A 20,680-nucleotide genomic window follows, 5' to 3' on the forward strand; every position below is an offset into this window, starting at 1 on the left:
TGACTCGATAAATAAATAAATAAGTCATTAAATGTAGCAATATTAAAAATAAATGTAGACATTAATTAATTGATAAAAAGTGACAAATTGATATTTCTGTTTTAATTTGCTTCTTTATTTATTTATCTTTGTATTAATTCCCTTATTTATTTACTTTATCTTATTTACTCTTCTGTTTAATTTTCCCTTTTAATTATTCATGTATTTATTTTTTATTAATTTTTAATTTATTTATTTTTGCATTTTTTTGTATTTTGTGTATTTATTTATTTATGCACGATTTTCCCTTTGCATTTCACCCCTTATTTATTTCCCTAAACTTATTTATTTCTGTATTCTTATCTTCATACATTTCTTTATGCATTTCTTCCTCATTATGCAAGTGAGGGGGCTGTCACTCAATGTGTGTCATCATGCATAAATACATGAATAAATACACACATTTAAAAATAAATATAAAATAAATAAAAAAATAAAATAAATAAATAAAGAAGCAAATTAAAACAGAAATGTCAATTTATGTCAGATTTTATCAATTAATTAATGTCTATATTTATTTTTAATATTATTTGTTCTACATTTAATGACATTTTATTTAATTATTAAGTAATTTATTTATTTATTCATTTATTTTTTAATTTGGCAGGTTCCGCCCTCCATACAAATCATCCATCAGTGTTTAGAAATCCTTCCTGTCACACAGCCGCTGGTTTCACACCGTTTAATGAAAGTTAACATGCAGGTTTGTTTGATTTGCAGTAAAACTCGTGTTTTGTTTTCTGGAACTTCTCCAAGAACTTCAGCCTTTAGAACCGCTGTCACATAAAAACATACCAACTAAATCCTGCCGTCTTACATAAGAGAAGACCGAGAGAGTTAAAAGTCACCAGAGAACCACAGGAAGCTCACAATAAACTCTTCTTATTACACAACACTCGGAGAAACTGAGGCTGGAAAACAATGACGCCTGCAGTCAGAAACGAAGACGGCTGTGAAGGAAAGATGGAACAAACTGAGCAACGCGGGAAATATGACAAACATGTCAGAAACCACATTAAAGGCTCCGTTGTATGTGTCATGAGTCAATACTCATGAAAACAAACAGTGTTGAGGTGGAAAACTCCCCATGAATCCACTGTTCTCTGTGCATTCAAACTTTTCATCTAAGAAGGGATTTTTCTCCCACATTTACGGCTGCATTTCGTGTCATTTGCGGGAGTTGAGCCTGGCACTGATCCATCCAAACTCCATTCAGAAAACAAGCATTTTAAAAGTTGTTTGCTTGTCGTCTTGCAGACAGACCTGACAAAGCATGAATTCAGAAGACTTTTTACAAATCAACATCATTATGTAGTTATTTCGGCATCCTTTTGATCCGTTTATTGCAAATAAATCACAGCACAATCTGTTTATTTTGGGTTCATACCGCAGTACGTATGAACTCACCGGGGGTAAAAAGGCCCCATATTGTAAAAAGTAAGACTTTCATGTCTTTTATATTATAAAGCAGGTTTAAGTGCTTTATAAATACTGTGAAAGTATCGAAGTGCTCAATATACAGAGAAATACACACAGACAATATTCAGAAATGATTCGTTTGAAACAAGCCGTTAGGATTTCTGTCCAATTGTGATGTCACAAATATACAATATTTAGACCATTACACGGTTTCAACCATAAACATTATACATGTGTCCCAGTTTATTCCTGGTTGCAGTGTATTTTAATGACATCAGCTGACAGGAAGTAAACATGGACCCAAACTCTCCCTAGCAACGCAATTCTGTTGCAATTCTGTTGCAATTCTGTTGAAGTGCACTAAAACGGAGCGTTTCAGACAGAGGGTAAATACAGGTATATTCAAGCAGACAGTATGAGGAAAATAAAGTTTTTTTTTAACATTACAGCATGTAAACATGTTCTAGTAGAAACACAAAATACAAGTATGAACCTGAAAAGGAGCACGATATGGGACCTTTAATTTAGACCCTGGTCTCAGCAGTGAGTAATAACTTCCTCAAAAGGTTCCTAGTTCTGGGGGAAAGTTCTTCCGGTGGAAACGCAGGAACGAAATGGTTCCTTTGGAGTAAAAGCCCTCCAGCGTGTCCTTGTTTCAAGCCGTACTTTTGTTAGATTCCGAGAAACAAGAAGGCTTTTACTGTGAAAAACAGACTTCCTCACAGCTCTCACAAGATACTGCAAAGAAGACCCCGAGTTGCCATCTTTAAAAAATGTCCGCTGTTCTCATATTTATTGTGGAAATTCAAACCACAGTAACAATATAAATACTCTACAGCTCTGGTGTCTACATCTCTGTATCGGCATCTTTTGGTTTTTTCCACTGCAGAGTTGATTGGTGAATGTCTGGGAGTCAGCTTCAAGTGTACCGTTACCAAACCAAAAACCCACTGAGCAACAACGGAAAAACTCCCCGAACAGAGCCAGCAGGGCGACAACACGCTGCTCTAATGCAATGGAAATATAAAAACCTCAACATATCAGGAGTGATTTTCCCCCCGAGGAATCGAAGCTGGAGGGACGGCTGGAAAAGATGTGCCCAGGATATGGGAAACAGGATAACTGGATATGTTTTCCAATTTGAACAAATCCACGTTCGGAGGGGAAGAGCTCGCAGGCTCCATGTGAGCCTTTTTATGAAACATTTGAAACAGAAAAAGAGCTTAACAGGAAGTCACGATGAAATGAAAATAACCTTTTCACCCCTGGGAGATGGTCTCAAAATGTTTGGTCTCTTCACAATAAAAGGCCTCCAGTAGCTTCACAGTAAAATCATCTAGTCTCTTCACAATAAAAGACCTTCAGCAGCTTCACAGTACAAACATCTAGTCTCTTCACAATAAAAGAACTCCAGCAGCTTCACAATAGAAACATCTAGTCTCTTCACAATAAAAGACCTTCAGCAGCTTCACAGTAAAATCATCTAATCTCTTCACAATAAAAGACCTACAGCAGCTTCACAGTAAAAACATCTAGTCTTTTCACAATAAAAGGCCTGCAGCAGCTTCACAGTAAAACATCTAGTCTCTTCACAACAAAGGCCTCCACAAGCTTCACAGTAAAACATGTAGTCTCTTCACAATAAAAGACCTCCAGCAGCTTCATAGTAAAAACATCTAGTCTTTTCACAATAAAAGGCCTCCAGCAGCTTCATAGTAAAAACATCTAGTCTTTTCACAATAAAAGGCATCCAGCAGCTTCACAGTACAAACATCTAGTCTCTTCACAATAAAAGGCCTCCAGCAGCTTCACAGTAAAACATCTACTCTCTTCACAATAAAAGGCCTCCAGCAGCTTCACAGTAAAACATCTAGTCTCTTCACAATAAAAGACCTCCAGCAGCTTCATAGTAAAAACATCTAGTCTTTTCACAATAAAAGGCCTCCAGCAGCTTCACAGTAAAAACGTAAAGTTTTATTGATGTCATTAGTGAATGTTAAGTTTCAGGTGAATATCTGCTTTTCATTCACACACATTAACGACCACATGCCAAACAAACTCACTTGTAGGACTTTGGACGGGGAGGAGGGCGAGCGAGGCGGTTTAATATGATGTGGGAAAAGAGAGAGAGAGAGAGAGAGAGAGAGAGAGAGAGAGTATTATGTGAGTAATTGGAAGCAGCTGTTGAGGGAAACACAGATCCTGGTCGGGTTGAGAAGCTGCTCTGAGATCAGCGGCAGGGTGACGTAACACTGAACTTCCAAACAATCCACATTTAGCTCTCAGATTACACTCACACTGCAGGTTTCACATAGTTTTATATCCAGTTTTCAAAATCTGTCACTCGTTAAAAATAACCAAACTGCTGATTTTGCATGTGAACCCCAAAAGTATCCTCATTCAACGGTTCGTATGATATGTTACAAAAAAGTTATTTCTGCTTTTTTGTTCGTTTTCCTACGAATGTCCAGCAACACGTGCTAACTTCCGCTTGTAACATGCATACAGTCTTTTCAAAATAAACTTCTGTCTTCACAGGAAACAACTTCCTTAGGTTTAGGCAACAAAACTAGTCTCATCACAGTAGTACTCCAGCAGCTTCACAGTAAAAACATCTATTCTCTTCACAATAAAAGACTTCCTGCAACGTCACAGTAAAAACATCTAGTCCCTTCACAGTAAAAGACCTGCAGCAGCTTCACAGTAAAAACATCTATTCTCTTCACAATAAAATACATCTAGTCTCTTCACAATAAAAGACTTCCAGCAGCTTCACAGTAAAACACTTCCAGCAACGTCAAAGTAAAAAACATCTACTCTTTTCACAGTAATAGACCCCCAGCAGCTTCACAGTAAAAACATCTAGTCTCTCCACAATAAAAGACTTCCTGCAACGTCACAGTAAAAACATCTAGTCCCTTCACAGTAAAAGACCTGCAGCAGCTTCACAGTAAAAGACCTCCAGCAGCTTCACAGTAAAATACCTCCAGCAGCTTCACAGTACAAGACCTCCAGCAGCTTCACAGTAAAAGACCTCCAGCAGCTTCACAGTAAAAACATCTAGTCTCAACACAATAAAAGACCTCCAGCAGCTTCACAGTAAAAACATCTAGTCTCGTCACAGTAAAAGTTATTCCCGCTTTTTCGTTCTCCTACGATGTCCAGCAACACGTGCCAACTTCCGTAATTTTCCAGCAGAGAAACTGAAGGAAGAAGAGACATAGCGAACTGATTTCATGTACTTCAGTATGGAAGGATTTCCATCCATAGAGATGATTCTGCATCTCAGGACACTGCAGTCAAACGCACCATAATGGCAGCTGAGGTTCCCAGTACATTTCATGGGCATGTTGAGCTTTTTCCACCACCGTCTGCAGATTGCCTCTCAACCCTCCAACATGCTAACCAAAGCCTCTCAGTCCCATGGACGGATGACTCCTGAAATTACAGCTGCAGGCACCAAATAAACCTCATTATCATGAACTGTACGCTTACAGCTCCCTTCATCCGCTGAGTAATCACAGCAGGATGAATGTGTGTGTGTCTTTATTTATTCACTGGGAGATTGCTCTATTATTTAGACGCTTTCTCTGCTTGTTTGGACAAAATGTCATTATCTTTTTCCTGCTCCATTAAAGACATTTTAAACTGAATTGACTGAGGTGTTTGGGAGTCTTTAAATTTAGACGCTCAGCTGAGTCCACAACAACGCTGTCCAAACCACAAAGTGGGAGGAAAAAAAGAAACGGCAGTGGGGTTTTTGCCAAGAACAGTGTTGGCCTTGTTAAATTTGGGTTAAGGTATGCTGCTCGACAGCTCCGTCCACTTCCTGTGTTGACGTTGAGGACTGTGGCGCTCAATGAGGCTTTAAGTCACCTGCAAGCGAGTCTGAACCGAGTCAAACCGAGCCCGTTTTTGTGTCTACGTCATCATGACGTCACGGTGTTAGCTGGAGGCGAAACAAAGAAAGACTGGAGGCTAACTAGCGCTAGCAGTGGGCTAAAGTTACACATCTATAACGTCATCTTGCTGTGTTGTTGGGCGCCAGAATCCAGATATCACAGACATTAAAGATGACAAACTGTGATTCGAGGCTCTAGCCAGCTACAATATCGGCTAGCTTGTCAGTCTCCGGACAATACCTCATCATGGTTACTAACAGAAAAGAGAGCTATATACTCCAACATATAAAATACACCTTAACGAGTCCTAAGCAGCTGTAGCTGATGTGCACCTCCTCAAACATGTAACTACATGTAAGGGTTAAAAAACATCTTTCATACTAATCACCGCTCTTTGCTGAGACCTTTGACCTTCTTATATACTGTTGATCTGAGGATTGTTTCAGTCTTTTGAGTGAACAAACAATTTTAAAGATCCAGTTTAACCTCCCGTCAGTACCAAGGGGATGATAAAATGTGATCTCATTATCTTCATTAGCTTCATTAGCTTTCAGAAGCTGCTTCAGTCTGAGCTGTAATGGAGTTCTGCTGAGTCAGATCCTATCGGCTCGGTCTCGTGCCTCGAACACCAACAAAGCCTCTTCGTTGTTGGATCAGACGGCTTAAAGACGGCCGGGCCTATCGCCTGTTTCCATCGGGCAGAAAGCGGCGGTCTCGCACGACAACATGGAGGTTAATTAGGTAGAAAATCCACCGCACATTCCAGCTGAACACAGAGGGCCCTTCTTCTTCTTCTTCTCCTGCGGCTTGCTGCTGCAGCGGCAGCGGCCACGCTGGGCTTCCTGCCCGCCGTGACGAGAGGGAAAACAAACCGCTGGCTTCACCTCCACAGTGTGTGTGTGTGTGTGTGTGTGTGTGTGTGTGTGTGTGTCCTGTCAGGTGTTTCACTCTCTGTCGTTTTCCTCAAAAGTGAAAGTATCCTTACAAAAAAAGAAGTATACTTAACTTTAGTAACTTAAGTATAGTTAAAGTATATTCCCAAGTATACTAATATCAATGTACTAGTAGCATACTTGTGAGTGTACTACTTCAATACTTCTTGGGACTAAAAGTAAACTTTTAAGTAAATGTAAGAGAAGTAAACTTTGAGTACACAACTAGTTTACATCCAAGTAGTATTTTGTACTGCAACTATTATATGAACTATACTACAAGTGAACTTAAGTTTTCCCACTGTTCAGTTTATGAAAGTACACTTTAAAGTATACTCTCAGTAAACTACTAGTTTAATAGTTTTTACTGCTAGTATACTTGTAAGTTTTCTTTAAGTGAATTTATTCAGCCAAATAAACGTATACTTTTCAGTTTAAGCCAAGAACACATAGACTTTTCTGTATACTTGTTGGAATAAGCCAAGTATACTTAAGTATTATTTTTGTTAAGTATATCTCTGATAAGTACATAAAAAGCATACTTTCTTATTTTAAGTTTAAAAGAAGTATACTACTTGAATAAACTTCTTTTTTGTAAGCAGCAGCAGTTCAGTTGATCAAGACAAGTCGACTCTGCTGCTATGTAAGTTAACGTAACCTCCTCCGGTCACATGTTGAAGTGTCCTTGAGCAAGACACTTAACCCCAAATTGCTCCTGAAGGCTGAGCCATCTCATCCCATCATCGTGTTTTATAAACTCGACTCCACGTGAAAAAACAGTCAACTAAACCCCCTAAACTCTGGAAGTAAACGGAGTCTCATTAGCACCCAGCAGACACTAATGAGCTCCACTCAGGATTCACTGACATGCTGAGGTGACATCTGGAGAGCCTGACTGACCGACTGACGGAGCGTCACCACTCTCTCTCTATTGTTGATCAGACCGAACAAAGAGATCAGGAGGATCTCCGGTCTCACACATGTCACACTGACCACTGAGCCGTTTCTCTTATTGATCTCTGAAGCCTCCACACCAGGTTTAATTAAACCCTCCAACAGGTTTAATTTCCTTTTTTCTACGCTGACTTTTCTTTCACTTCTTTTTCTATGAGAATCCACTGATCATACTGAATGTTTATTCATCATCTCAAAGACACATTATCTGCATTTGCATAAAGCAGCATATTTGTCCACTCCCATGCTGATAAGAGTATTAAATACTTGACGAATCTCCCTTTAAGGTTCATTTTGAACAGATAAAAAATGATTAATTTGCAATTAAGAGATGTGTGAAATGTTCTTCTGGGCTTATTTATTCAACTTATCTCCATACAACGTTTCGTATGATATCATTCCTCATTTTTCTTGTGTTGTCCGCTCGTTACATACAGACGGTCTTTTCAAAATAAACTTCTTTTTTCCCAGGTAACAACTTGGTTAGGGTTAGGAAAAGATGTGTCGTTACTTCAGTATGGAAGTTACGTGACAAATAAATCAACGTTGACTTCTGGTTTCACTCGGCACATGACCAGCGGTCTCCTGGGGAAAGTCTGGTGTTTTTTTGACCCACCCATCCACCCCGACCTCCTCCCTACACAGCGCTTGCTGCTCTTTATACTTCCTGGTTCACAATTATGTGGAATACCTACGAGTTGATCTTGTGGGATATATATAGGACTTACAGTGCATTACTTTTTGTAGGTATAGCTACGAACTGTGCATGAGAACAGCCTGAGTTATTTACCAAATTTAGTCCCAAAAAAAACAAAAGCAGAGCCGAGACAATGGATTCATGTTACGTTCGTTAAGCTCCTGCAGTGGAAAACATCTGTATCTTAATCCAGACTTCACCACTAACAACAGAAACTGAAGACGGATCCAGTGAATGAGTATAATAGAAAACATGTCGGCTATAAAAAGCATCAAAAACAAGGTTTGACATGATGAAAATCTTCAGGTTTATAACTTTAAAAACAGTTTGGATTCTCTCTCTGCAGAAAGAGAAAGTGAAACCAAAGAGTCAAACTGATGCACGGCCGTATATGTCAGGGCTGCAAGTACACATTAGTTTTATTATTGATTAAAATAGTTTGTTTTGTCCAACTAACAGATATTCAATCAGCAATGATTCAAAATATAGAAAAGCTGCAAATTCTTATTCTTATCATTTCAGCTCAGCAGTTTATCTGATGAAACCGAACCTGGAGAATCGTCCTCAAACAAGCACTCAAACCTTCAGATGTGACGACGTCAGAATCAAACCACAGAAACTCGTCAGCTTCACGTTTCCTCTGAATATTTATTTATTCTGCACCTTCAACAACAACAGTGAGCTGACTGTGGGCCTTCTGCACCGCACAGCTTCCAGCTGAAAGCAAACAACAGCTTCGTGTGGTTTTCTGGACACAGGCGAGCAGTGTTCGACCTGCCGGGGCGTTTCCCCACCGCCACGCCGCCGCATTGCCACCTGAGCTGCTCCTCTTACAACACAAACAACCAGGTCAAACCACGTCAGGGAGCAGACGAGGAAACTCCACAGCAACGTAGTGAAAAGTAAACACAGCCTCAGGATTTATTTACAGTTTTACCTGTTTTACATTTCTAAATACACCGCAGAAAATCCTGCTTCCTGATTGGTCAGCAGTTTAAATTCACTTTCTTTCTAAACCAGAGCTCAGTATGGAGGACGGAGCCTAACCAAATAAAAATAAATGAATAAATAAATAAATGACTCGATAAATAAATAAATAAGTCATTAAATGTAGCAAAAATGACATTAAAAATAAATGTAGCCATTAATTAATTGATAAAATGTGAGATAAATTGATATTTCTGTTTTAATTTGCTTCTTTATTTATTTATCTTTGTATTAATTCCCTTATTTATCTTTTCTTCTGTTTAATTTTTTTTCTTTTTCTTTTATTTATGTATATGTTTATTTTTATTAGTTTACATTTAGTTATGCATTTATTTAGTTATTTATTTATTTTATTTATTTTCTTCTATGGCAGTGTATTTGTAATAATAATAATAATAATTTCCTTTAAAGAACATCTAAAACCGGTAAATTCATTTTAATTTTTTAAATATAATCATTTTTAATTTATTTTTGTCATTATTATATATATAAATATCAACTTTTATTTAGACAAAGTTCAAAGTTTTGCACTACTACTACAAATAATAATAACAATAATAATAATTATTATATTTTCCTTGAAAGAACATTTAAACCCAGTAAATTTATTTTATTTTTTAAATATAATCGTGTTTAATTAATTTTTATCATTATTATACATAAATATAAAATTGTATGGAGACAAAGTTAAAATATTTGTACTACTACAAATAATAATAATAATTATAATTTCCTTGAAAGAACATTTAAACCCAGTAAATTAATTGTATTTTTTAAATGTAATCATGTTAACAATCTATTGTCCCTATAATTAAAGCAAAATTTAGATTTTCTGTCCTGGAAATTTATGAAAATTGGCAGAAATTTAATAAGATAATGCCTCATTTGCATATTTAAACATAGATTTTCAGAAAACTTTCGGTCTTAATGTCAGTAATCAACTGGGGGAGTTTCATTATTTAGATGTTTACCCTCTTCACCTGTAGTGTCTCGTAATGCTGCAGCATAATGATATTTTGTGTATAAAGGGAGTGTGTGTGTGTGTGTGTTGGGGTTTCAGGTCTTGAACTGGCCTCCCTGCAGGTTTCTGGGGGGCTCTGCAGGACTCCACTTATCTTTGACACACACAAAGACGCCACAGGGGCATGCTGGGAGTTATTTCCCCCTAATAGAGACACAGCTGCTGGATGCTCATGCTCACTTAATTGCTGTGAAATTCGGGGAAACGTCGAGTGAAGAAACCCGGTGGAATTTACAGTTAATAAAACTAAACTACATCCTGATGATTTATCTGCTCCGGTCCTGAGGGTGGCGCTACAGGAAAGATCATTCAGATCTAAAGGGTTCATCCTCTGGAGAGCAGGACTGAGATCAGGACAGACAAGAATACAATCCACCGCCTCATCGTCACTCAGCAGAAACACAACTTCTCATCTCAATCCTACAAAAGCTTTAATTCCACGATACACCACATTTAATGTCAGAACAGAAACCACAGATATGTTAGAGGTAACGTAGAAACAGTCACCGTGACACCGTTTGTCCACCAGAGGGCGCTGACAAGATGATTATACACTTTAAAAATGTTCTGCTCAGCATGTAAACATCATTATCAACATCAGTCACAAAACTCGGGCCATAACACTCAGACAATGTCAAGGAAGAAGTAAAGGCACATTATGGATTTTGCAAGTTAACAGTCAAGTAGCAAGTTAACAAGCGGGATTTCGCAGAAGCTGCGACCACGTATGCACAAGCATTCACACACAACCTCCCAAACACTTGACCTCCATGCCAAGTTTCAGCCTCGTAAGGTGAAAACGGTGCCCGACCGTCTGAGCTATCAAGCTGCTGGTCTCAGCTACCAACATGCTCTCATCCCAACTTGTCACGTATACTGATGCTTCGTCAGGATCCCTTGGCGTCACTTTCTAACGCAGTAAACACGTGGTTAATGTTGTGAATTCAAACATAAACACATACTTAGGTTCAGGAAAAATCAATGGTTGGACTTAAAATTACTACGTTTCTAATTTCGTAATCACGATACTCATGACTCACGGGACTGATGATTCTAACGACTCACGGGACTGACGATTCTAACGACTCACGTGATTGACGATACTTAACGATTCACGGGACTGACGATTCTAACGACTCACGGGACCGACGATTCTAACGACTCACGGGATTGACGATTCTAACGACTCACGGGACTGACGATTCTAACGACTCACGTGATTGACGATACTTAACGATTCACGGGACTGACGATTCTAACGACTCACGGGACCGACGATTCTAACGACTCACGGGATTGACGATTCTAACGACTCACGGGACCGACGATTCTAACGACTCACGGGACCGACGATTCTAACGACTCACGGGACTGACGATTCTAACGACTCACGGGACTGACGATTCTAACGACTCACGTGATTGACGATACTTAACGACTCACGGGACCGACGATTCTAACGACTCACGGGATTGACGATTCTAACGACTCACGGGACTGACGATTCTAACGACTCACGGGACTGATGATTCTAACGACTCACGGGACTGATGATTCTAACGACTCACGGGACTGATGATTCTAACGACTCACGGGACTGATGATTCTAACGACTCACGGGACTAGCAACTGAAGTTGAAAGCCCAGTTCTTCACATAATGTTGCCAAAGGGCGCCTCCGATGCCGAGGGGCACTGACCAAACGGCGGTATTTGACGAGTTGGTGACCACGTACGTACATTCACATTTGACCTCCATGGAAAAACTCTGACCAGCTAGAAAGGAGCTAAACTTTTAAACCATCTTCAGTTTATCACATCAAAGTTTAAACCAGAGCAGGAAACGTCTCTTTACAGCAGCATGTTTCATCCACAGAACAACAGCTGTCGGCCGTCCTGCATCTGGAGGCTGAAGGAGAACATGTCATCTCTCCGTTCACGTTATGTAATTGGCTTCAGTCCGCCAGCGGACAAAAAAACACAGCAGCAAAGCTCCACTTTAAAACACAAACGTTACTAGAAAAGTCCTGAAGGTCACTCTATACTGACACTACAGAAGAGCCACTCATCTTCTATGAGGACGACCAGAAATATTATTCAAGATGATGAACATAAAGTATGATACAATCGCAACAAACTCCTTTAAACAATGCAGATTATACACAAAGACATTAAAACTACCACAACTCTGCAGAACCACTGAGTCCATATAGATTAAAATGTGTTTAATGAAACCGTTTCCTGCGTCAGTGAAGGCAACACGCTGTCCGTATCTGAACAAACACACTCATTACTTACGACTTAATAAATAAGTAAACAGCTGGAGAGTGAAACCGACTCACCAGCAGTTGATTCCTGCCTTTAAAAGCCTCTCGTCTCCTCTCAGAAACGACCCCGTGGTTGTATTTTCCTCCGCTGCGTTCACTTGTTGAGTTAAATCTGAGTGTTTCTGAGTCTCGGGTTTCCCGTCCTGACAGCAGGAGGGCGGGGTCCTTTTTATCTGGACCAGGACCAGGAGTGTTTTTTATGCTACTTGCATACGTTTCTGAGGGAAATCTTGTACTTTTCTCTTCTCTACATTTTATTTTCATATTATTTTGAAGATGTTATATCTAAAACATACGATCACTTTATAAAATATGATGCGTTCAGTGTACAAAATCTGCTTTTTTATGCATTTTAGCTATTTTAATTGAGCCCTTAATGTCTTTTCTTTAAAGAGTGACAAATGTTTAAAGCAGGACTTTTACTTTGTAAGTATTTTTATAATGTGTTATTACTGATTACGTTCTCCACCACTGGAGTAAAGTGACTCTAGAGACACACTGGAGAAAATAAATAATAATAATCATTATAATCATATTCTTCTTCCAGCCCTCTGCTGCCCCCTGCCTGCTGCACCTGGTTATTACTATAAAACACTTCAAATATAACACAGAGGACATTCGGATGCGTCAGAATTAAAAACAAACATATAATCTCATTAAAATGCAAACAACATCTCTCTTAGGTTCTTACTAGAAATTAAACAAACTGTGGCAGCAACACAAACACAGACTGAGTTATTATTATTTCCTACTTGGTATTTGAAAACACTCGAAAATAAAGTATTTGTGTAATAAAAATGCTAAAGTCAATTTCTGGCCCCAGAGAATTCTATTGCAACGTATTTTTAATAATAATAATGATTATAATAAATCCTTGAAAAAAACATGTAAACAGTAAACTTATTCTATTTAAAAAAAAATGTAATTATGTTTAATTTATTTTTGTCATTATTATACATAAATATCAAATTTTATGGAGACAAAGTTCAAATTTTTGCAATACCACTAACTACTAAGAATAATAATATTATTATTATTGTTATTAAAATATTAAAATATAATTAATAATTAAAATAATAATATTTTCCTTGATTTAAACAGTCATTTCATTCTATTTTTAAAATGTAATCATGTTTAATTTATTATTGCCATTATATATACATATATATATCAAATTTTATGGAGAAAAAATTAAAATGTTTGCACTACTACTATTAAATAATAATAATAATATTTTCCTTGAAAGAACATTTAAACCCAGTAAATTTATTTTATGTTTTTAAATGTAATCATGTTTAAATTATTATTGCCATTATTATATATAAATATCAAATTTTATGAAGACAAAGTTGAAATTTTTCCACTACTATTACAAATAATAATAATAATAATAATATTGTATTATGACTTAAGTATCGTGATAATATCGTATTGTGACTTAAAACTTAAAACAGCCAGAGCTGCCTGTAGAGCTGTAGCCCCACCTAGTGGAGAAGTCAACAACGTCAGTGACTACTACCATTTATCCATGTATTACTACTATATCAATATTACTATATATTACTGCTACTATCTCACCGTTTGATGTTCTCTGTGCCACAACGGTGCACTTTTCATCGGCTCTTCTCCTTTACGGATTCAAACCAGCAACCTTCAGGTCTTATACAAGTTATTGTTTTATTGTTTACAGAAAAAACTTTTTTTATATTGAAAACACAAAGAAAAGACAAAAACAAAAACAGGAAAAATAATTCACAGCATAATAATTCACTCATATAAAAATAAAAAAATAGTTTTCATGATTTTACACAACTTTTTCCCAGTCTGAGTTCAATTAAAAACTTCTTTCACTGGTGCAAAATGATCCATTATTCTACAGTTTAATAGTTATTTATTGATGATTTAGGTGCGTTTGTGTTTTAATCTCTCTTCGCAACATTCAGTAGAAAACCTCCATTGTGTATCCCGTCATGTGTGCAGGACGTGTTGTGTGTTTGACACTTTTGTGCGACCTGCAGGTACCTGTGGACGATCTATGATGTCACCGCCTCGTCGTGTTTTCCAGGTTTGAGGACGGCCGGCGCCTCATGCTGGTCGAATGCCGGCTACGCGCTCTGACCCGAAGCCTCATGTTGCTGCAACGACACGAGATAAAACGGTCAAAATAAAACTCGAGGTCGTAGCTCATCACTGATGCATCATCACCCGGCGGCGAGCTGTATTCACATACTGACTGTATCTAGCAAGCCACACGCCGCTACTGCAGTATGAACTCAAAATAAACCGATTGTGCTGTGATTTAATCGCAATAAACGGATCAAAATGATGCCGATAAAACGACATAATGATGTTGATTTGTAAAAAGTCTGAATTCATGCTTTGTCAGGTCTGTCCGCAAGATGACAAGCAAACAACTTTTATGCAGCTGCTCCATTAACACTCAACATAAAGTCATCTGGACATAAATACGGCAGTGACGTTGTTGTTTCTACCACAGACAGTCTGTGGTTTCTACACAGAGTTTGGTCCTAGGTCGATAGGGTTAACTGGTTACCTGTGTGCAGCGTGGTCGTCCTGACCCGGCTCTCCTCCAGTGTTATAAAGAAGCCGGGGTCAGAGGTCGCGGCGTCTCCTGACCCCATCTCACAGGTCAGCACCGTGATGGGACCCATCCCCGCCTTCAGATGGACCTGGATACTGTCCTGCACCAACACAGACCAAAGAGACACTTTCAGTCTGTCCACCGTGTGATTTCATCAGTTTCATCAACAGGAAATGAGATCTTTTAATATTGTTAAAGTTTATATTCTAATCAGGGCTGCAAATAACGATCATTGATGAATCTGCAGGCCATTTACTCAATTGAGTGATTCATCGTTTTCGGCTGTAAATTATCACCAAATGTCTAATTTTGTCCAAAAACACAAAGACAACCAGAAGCTGTAATCAGAGAATTATGTGAAATTGGTTATTTTTTTTACTAATTGTCCTCTAATTAGGGCCTGAGCCCGAACCAGCAGTCAGCGAAGGCTAATCGCCGGAATTATGATTATTTGTAGAATTGAAAATCAAATTCTTTTGAGGGGCTACGGCTGCGAAAGTGGCGAAAAGCATGATATCTGATATGGGTATAGTGCTCGGCTGTGGCAAATTGGCTCGATAGCGCCCCCTAACAGTTTTCAAAATCGAAGCCCCCTCCTCTAAATTTGACGTAGATCAACTAAATTTGGTAGGCAGATGTATCAGGTGGAGACGTACAAAAAAAAAGCCACCAGCCACGCGTTTTATCATGTTTTGTAACGTAACGTTACGTCACTTACAGTACAAAAGAATAAGGATTAAATGCAGCCTCTCTCTCTCTCTCCGTTTACCTCTTGTGGTGCAGGAATCTCCAGCTTCGTCTCCTCCGGCGCTTTGACGACGATCAACGTTTGCTGATGGACGGATTGGAGCCGGCTGATGTCCTCGTGGGTCACGTAGGCCGACGTAAAGCAACGTTAAAGAATAAAAAACCTTCCTCATTTATACAACAAAACATTTACAACAACGGGTTTTATCCAGCTGCTGCCTGGTTCATGTAAAGGATATGCAGAACTTCCCATGTCGTCCGTCATGTCGAAGAGCTGCTGGGAGCAGCTTCTGATGAGGCCGTCCAGCCGGTCCTCCACCAGCTTCAGGTTCTCCACCTCTCTCTGGAACTTCTGCTGGTTCCTCCACAGAAAGCTGGAGATGGGAGTCTGTCCTCTGCACACAGAGCAGACCGAGAGGTTATCTATATAATCTATATAAATATAGAATAATAACAGATTTAAACTACTGAAGCTGCTAAATGATTTAGGTTTTTGTCTGCTGATTTCCGACGGCAGGACTTGAAGCTCTGAAGTGTGGAAGTCTTTTTATCAACATCTTTGTGGATGAAACTTTCCCACAAAAAGTCAATTTTGGCAATTTTAGGTCAGTCGATTCTGTTAATGATGAAATCTCATGAAAAGGTCACAGTCATGTTGTACAAAATGTTCTTCATGAGACCTAAAATATAGGAGGAGGATTTTATTTGACCAACGTGCAAAAAGCCATCGCTACAGGGAGACGGGGACTAATACCGACCGTAATAATAAAACTACACACAAAGATATAAAAGGAAACCTCCACAGTGAACATTAGAACTCACATCCACTTCACCCAGTTGTTCGACTCCTTCTGGATGAGGTTGAAGCCATTCAGGACGTGCGTGATGTCGTAGACTCGCCGTTTGCGGGTCTGCAGGTTCGCCGCCACCTCCCTGAGATCCAGGACGCCGCCCGGAGCCGCCAGCAGCAGCTTCAGGAAACGCAGAGTCAGCAGCCCCAGAGACACGTCTGAACACGACGGGACACGACACAGTCAGAGCTGAAGAAACACACCTCCAGAGTGCTCAATCAGTTTGTTAATCTTTTTTGTCCTCAGGGTGTTTAAGTTCAGGGCTTCAGCTAAAGATTATTTTCATTGTCGAATAATCTGTCGATTTATTTTCTTGATTAATCGATTAGTTGTTTAGTCTATAAAATGTCAAACCGTGTTTCCCAAAGCTCAAGATGACGTCCTCAAATGTCTTGTTTTGTCCACAACTCAAATATATTCAGTTTACTGTCATAGAGGAGGAAAGAAACCAGAAAATAAGCAACGGCATATCCGAGCGCGTAGCCGTTGCTCGCGCTCTGGCTTGCCGTTGCTCTTTTAGTACTTGAGTAACAAAACTTTTAGAAGCTACAACCTGAGCCTCCTTCTTAAGTCTATGATTGTTTACATTTAGTCAAAGTGTCTCCATTAACATGTGTCGTATTACCTCCGATCAGCTCCTGTCTGCAGTGTACCCGTGGACGTACGGACAACTATCACTGGATTACTGTACGACTGAAGAAAACTTAGAAACATGAAGATTCTCAGGCAAGTTCTGTGGCGTCTTTTTTTCTCTGATTTCTAGGTGGATTGAAGGATGTTTATTCTGGATGGACATCAGAGATAATGATAACCTCGGAAAGCGGAAGTCACGCTGAATCTGAAAATGTCTGTTTCGTGTCTGTGTGTTCACATTTCACTGAGTTATGTGAAAATGAAAGCAGCACTCACCCTGTCTGCAGAATCTCTGGGACGGATTTGACTGTTTCCTCTGTGGAAGGGAAGCACTGAAAGAAAAAAGATTTAAAAAAAAAATTATAACACCAAACTATGCAGGGAGACCTTCAGACGTCCCCCCAAAACACCTGGATTATATGACCTATTTTTCATACAGAACGTAAAATATTAAAACCAGGAGACGTTTGTTACCTGGTTCTCTCGGCCTCTGGAGGATTCTGCAAACCTCCACCTGGATTCTGCAAATCAGGAAGAGAAAGAAAGTCAAAGATACTGTTGTTTACTTCTCTTTTTTTACATTTCAAGATTAGAAATAAAATCTAACTACTGGAAAAAGAGTGTCCAGACCTGCTGTGGTGCATCATCTCCACTTTCATCCTCCTCCTCCTCTTCGTCTTCATCCTCCTGCTCCTCTTCCTCGGAGGACTCGGCTGCCCAGGGGCTGACCAGGCCCAGCGGCCCGTCCAGGTACGGGGGCATGATGGGAATGGCGCCCATGTTGATCCCGTTGGTGGAGATGTCCTCCGGCAGGAAGTGGTCTTCACAGATGAAATGCTGCTCGGTGGCGTCCTGCTGCTCCGTCTCCCTCAGCGCTGCCAGCCATACCTGAACCAAGATTCACATGTTGATAAGAGTATTAAAAACTGGACAAATCTCCATTTAAAGTACATTTTGAACGGATAAAAAAAATGTGATTAAATATTTTAATCGATTGACAGCCCTAGTCGTTACATTACGTTACGTATGGTCCAATATGTGATGACAACACATGGCGCCTGAGTATTGCCCCGTAATGGCCTCAGGAGAACGTTGTTTGCATGATCCTGTTTAAATCTATCTAAAATAAAATAGTTTTTTTCATACACCTTTACGCCTCACTGTGTGGAAGTGACTGGGGTCATTCTTTTATATAATACATAGATATAAATTGAATACATTTTTATTTATTATTAAAATAATAAATCGTACACCAGCAATTTGGCAAAAAAATCTTCAAAATTACAGGTTTACACCTAAATTGTAGGAATTACAATTTTTACTTGAATAATAAAAAACTTTAACTAAAAAAAAAACTTAAAAAAAAAAAAAAAAATTTACTTAGAATAAAAAACTTTAATAAAAATGTAAACTTAAAAAAAACAACTTTAAAAAAAATAAATGTAACTAAACATACTCAAACTAAAAGAAATTATACTTTTTATTAAAAAAACTTGAACTTAAACTTTAATAAAAAAAAATTAAATTATAAAACAACTTATAAAACAAAAGAACTTTGTTCTAAAAAAACTTTAATAAAAAATTTAAACTTAAAAAAACAAAATTAATCTTAAAAAAATTAAATTAAACTTAAAATACTCAAACTAAAATCTTTTTTTTAATAAAAAATTAAACTAAAAAAAACCTAAAAAACAACTTAAAAACTAAAAAAAAAGAAAATCTTGAGCTAAAAGAAACTTTTATAAAAAAAGTAAACTTAAAAGACGTTCAAAAGCAACTTAAACTTAAAAAAAGAAATTAAACATAAAAATACTCAAGGTAAAAAAACTTAAAATTTAGAAAACTTAAGAACTTGAATAATTAAAAAAAAATTAAACTGAAAGAACTTTTTTCCCAAAATTTGAATCAATGAATCTTTTATCATAAAAATAAAAATAAAAATAAAACAGCCCACAGGCTGAGGGGGATCTTCAATAACTAGTTTTGTCCAACATATTCAGTTTATGATCACGTGACAAAGAAAAGCATCAAATTAATGTTATAAATAATATAAACAATGTGTTAACCCGGGTTAGTTTCATCAGTCCTACCTTGACTCGGGTCGGGTCTTTGGGGAAGTTGAAGAATCTCTTTCTGGGTCGGTTAAACACTCCTCGGTTAACCGACACCATGCGGTTCAGACACCGGGAGACCACGCACTTCACCATGGTAACCGACGAACCGTCGAACCGTCGAACCGTCTCTCCTCCGGTCGGTCCGGTTCTCACCGTTAATATCCACAACTACAGAAACACGTGGGCGGTTTGTTTATGTCTGCACCGGAGAGAGAACTTCTTCTTCTTTGCGCTTTATGGCGGATTGCAACACCAACGGTTCGGTTCATACCGCCACCTACCGAACCGGAGTATGTAGCACGGGATCTAGTTTACCTTAGTCTGTGTAGAGAAAATAAATAATAATAAATAAATAAAAAAATTAAATTAAATAATAATAATAATAATAATAAAATAAAAAAATTAAATAAATTGAGAAAATAAAATAAAAAATATATATAAATAGATAAATAAATAAATAAATAAATAAATCATAAAATAAAATAAAAATATATATAAATACATACATAGATAAATAAAAAAATAGATAAATAAAAAAATAAAATTAAAATAAATAAATAAACATAAAAAATGTATTCTACTAGACAATCCTGTTTATTAAAATTATAAAATTATTAAATGTATTACCCCTCTTAATCGCATGATTGTCCATAGTTAATCGTGATTAATCACACATTATTATCTGTTCAAAATGTACCTTAAAGGGAGATTTGTCAAGTATTTAATACTCTTATCAACATGGGAGTGGACAAATATGCTGCTTTATGCAAATGTATGTATATATTTATTATTGGAAATCAGTTAACAATATCTGTCACCCAATGACTGATATTGTCCAGAAACCCTCACAGGTACTGAATTTAGCATAAAACAATATGCTCCAATCATAACATGGCAAACTGCAGCCCAACAGGCAACAACAGCTGTCAGCGTGTCAGTGTGCTGACTTGACTATGACTTGCCCCAAACTGCATGTGATTATCATAAAGTGGGCATGTCTGTGGGCATCATAAAGGGGAGACTCGTGGGTTCCCATGGAACCCATTTACATTCACATATCTGGAGGTCAGAAGTCAAGGGAACCTTTTGAAAATGGCTATGCCGGTTTTTCCTCGCCAAAATGTAGTGTAAGTTTGGAGCGTTATTTAACCTGCTTTGCAACAAGCTAGTATGACATGGTTGGTAACGATGGATTCATCAGGTTTTCTAGTTTAATATGATACCAGTATCTTCACTCTAGCTCCAAAACTGAACCTGCTACAACCTCCGAAAAAACGCGGCCCATCTGATTTTTGAGGGGTTATTTAAATAATTTCGCAAGTTAAAGAAATTAGTGGCGTTAATATTGACAGTCCTAAATATATATGTATATATATGTTATGGTATGTTATGTTATGTTATATATATATATGCATCTCAAATTAATCTTCAGGTTCCCAGCTTTCAGATGATGTACC

At 38.0% G+C, this 20,680-nt stretch overlaps 2 protein-coding genes across 5 annotated transcripts in view; both read right to left on the minus strand.

Annotated features, from left to right (window-relative positions):
- The window catches only part of LOC141756077 (rho guanine nucleotide exchange factor TIAM2-like), a 52,057-nt gene extending 38,813 nt beyond the window's left edge, over window positions 1–13,244 (minus strand). For 2 of the 4 annotated variants that reach the window (XM_074615540.1, XM_074615539.1), the window contains exon 1: window positions 12,292–13,244. In XM_074615540.1, the coding sequence (XP_074471641.1) occupies window positions 12,292–12,540 (249 nt within the window). In that variant the 5' untranslated portion in view covers window positions 12,541–13,244. The remainder of the gene's footprint in view (window positions 1–12,291) is intronic. The other 2 variants (XM_074615541.1, XM_074615542.1) reach the window with 2 other exon arrangements.
- A 1,592-nt stretch (window positions 13,245–14,836) lies between these two features.
- On the minus strand, window positions 14,837–19,464 carry LOC141756083 (transcription factor E2F1-like). Its single transcript, XM_074615564.1, has 7 exons — window positions 19,200–19,464; window positions 17,740–17,997; window positions 17,584–17,630; window positions 17,386–17,441; window positions 16,448–16,634; window positions 15,648–16,020; window positions 14,837–14,978 (listed from the first exon to the last, which is right to left on the minus strand). Exons 1-6 carry the CDS (start codon window positions 19,314–19,316, stop codon window positions 15,795–15,797), a joined length of 891 nt encoding a protein of 296 aa, XP_074471665.1. The 5' UTR covers window positions 19,317–19,464; the 3' UTR covers window positions 14,837–14,978; window positions 15,648–15,794.
- Between the last annotated feature and the right edge of the window lie 1,216 nt (window positions 19,465–20,680).

This window comes from Sebastes fasciatus, chromosome 18 (genome assembly GCF_043250625.1).
Source record: "Sebastes fasciatus isolate fSebFas1 chromosome 18, fSebFas1.pri, whole genome shotgun sequence".
Lineage (NCBI taxonomy): Eukaryota > Metazoa > Chordata > Actinopteri > Perciformes > Sebastidae > Sebastes > Sebastes fasciatus.

What these genes read in the sequence shown, in the direction of transcription:
- LOC141756083 (XM_074615564.1), bottom strand. Translation starts at nt 19,316, where the DNA reads ATGGTGAAGTGCGTGGTCTCCCGGTGTCTGAACCGCATGGTGTCGGTT. An exon ending in AAGACCCGACCCGAGTCAAG is followed by an intron (nt 17,998 to 19,199) that starts GTAGGACTGATG and finishes ATCTTGGTTCAG; the next exon opens with GTATGGCTGGCAGCGCTGAG. An exon ending in CCAGAGATTCTGCAGACAGG is followed by an intron (nt 16,635 to 17,385) that starts GTGAGTGCTGCT and finishes CGTCGTGTTCAG; the next exon opens with ACGTGTCTCTGGGGCTGCTG.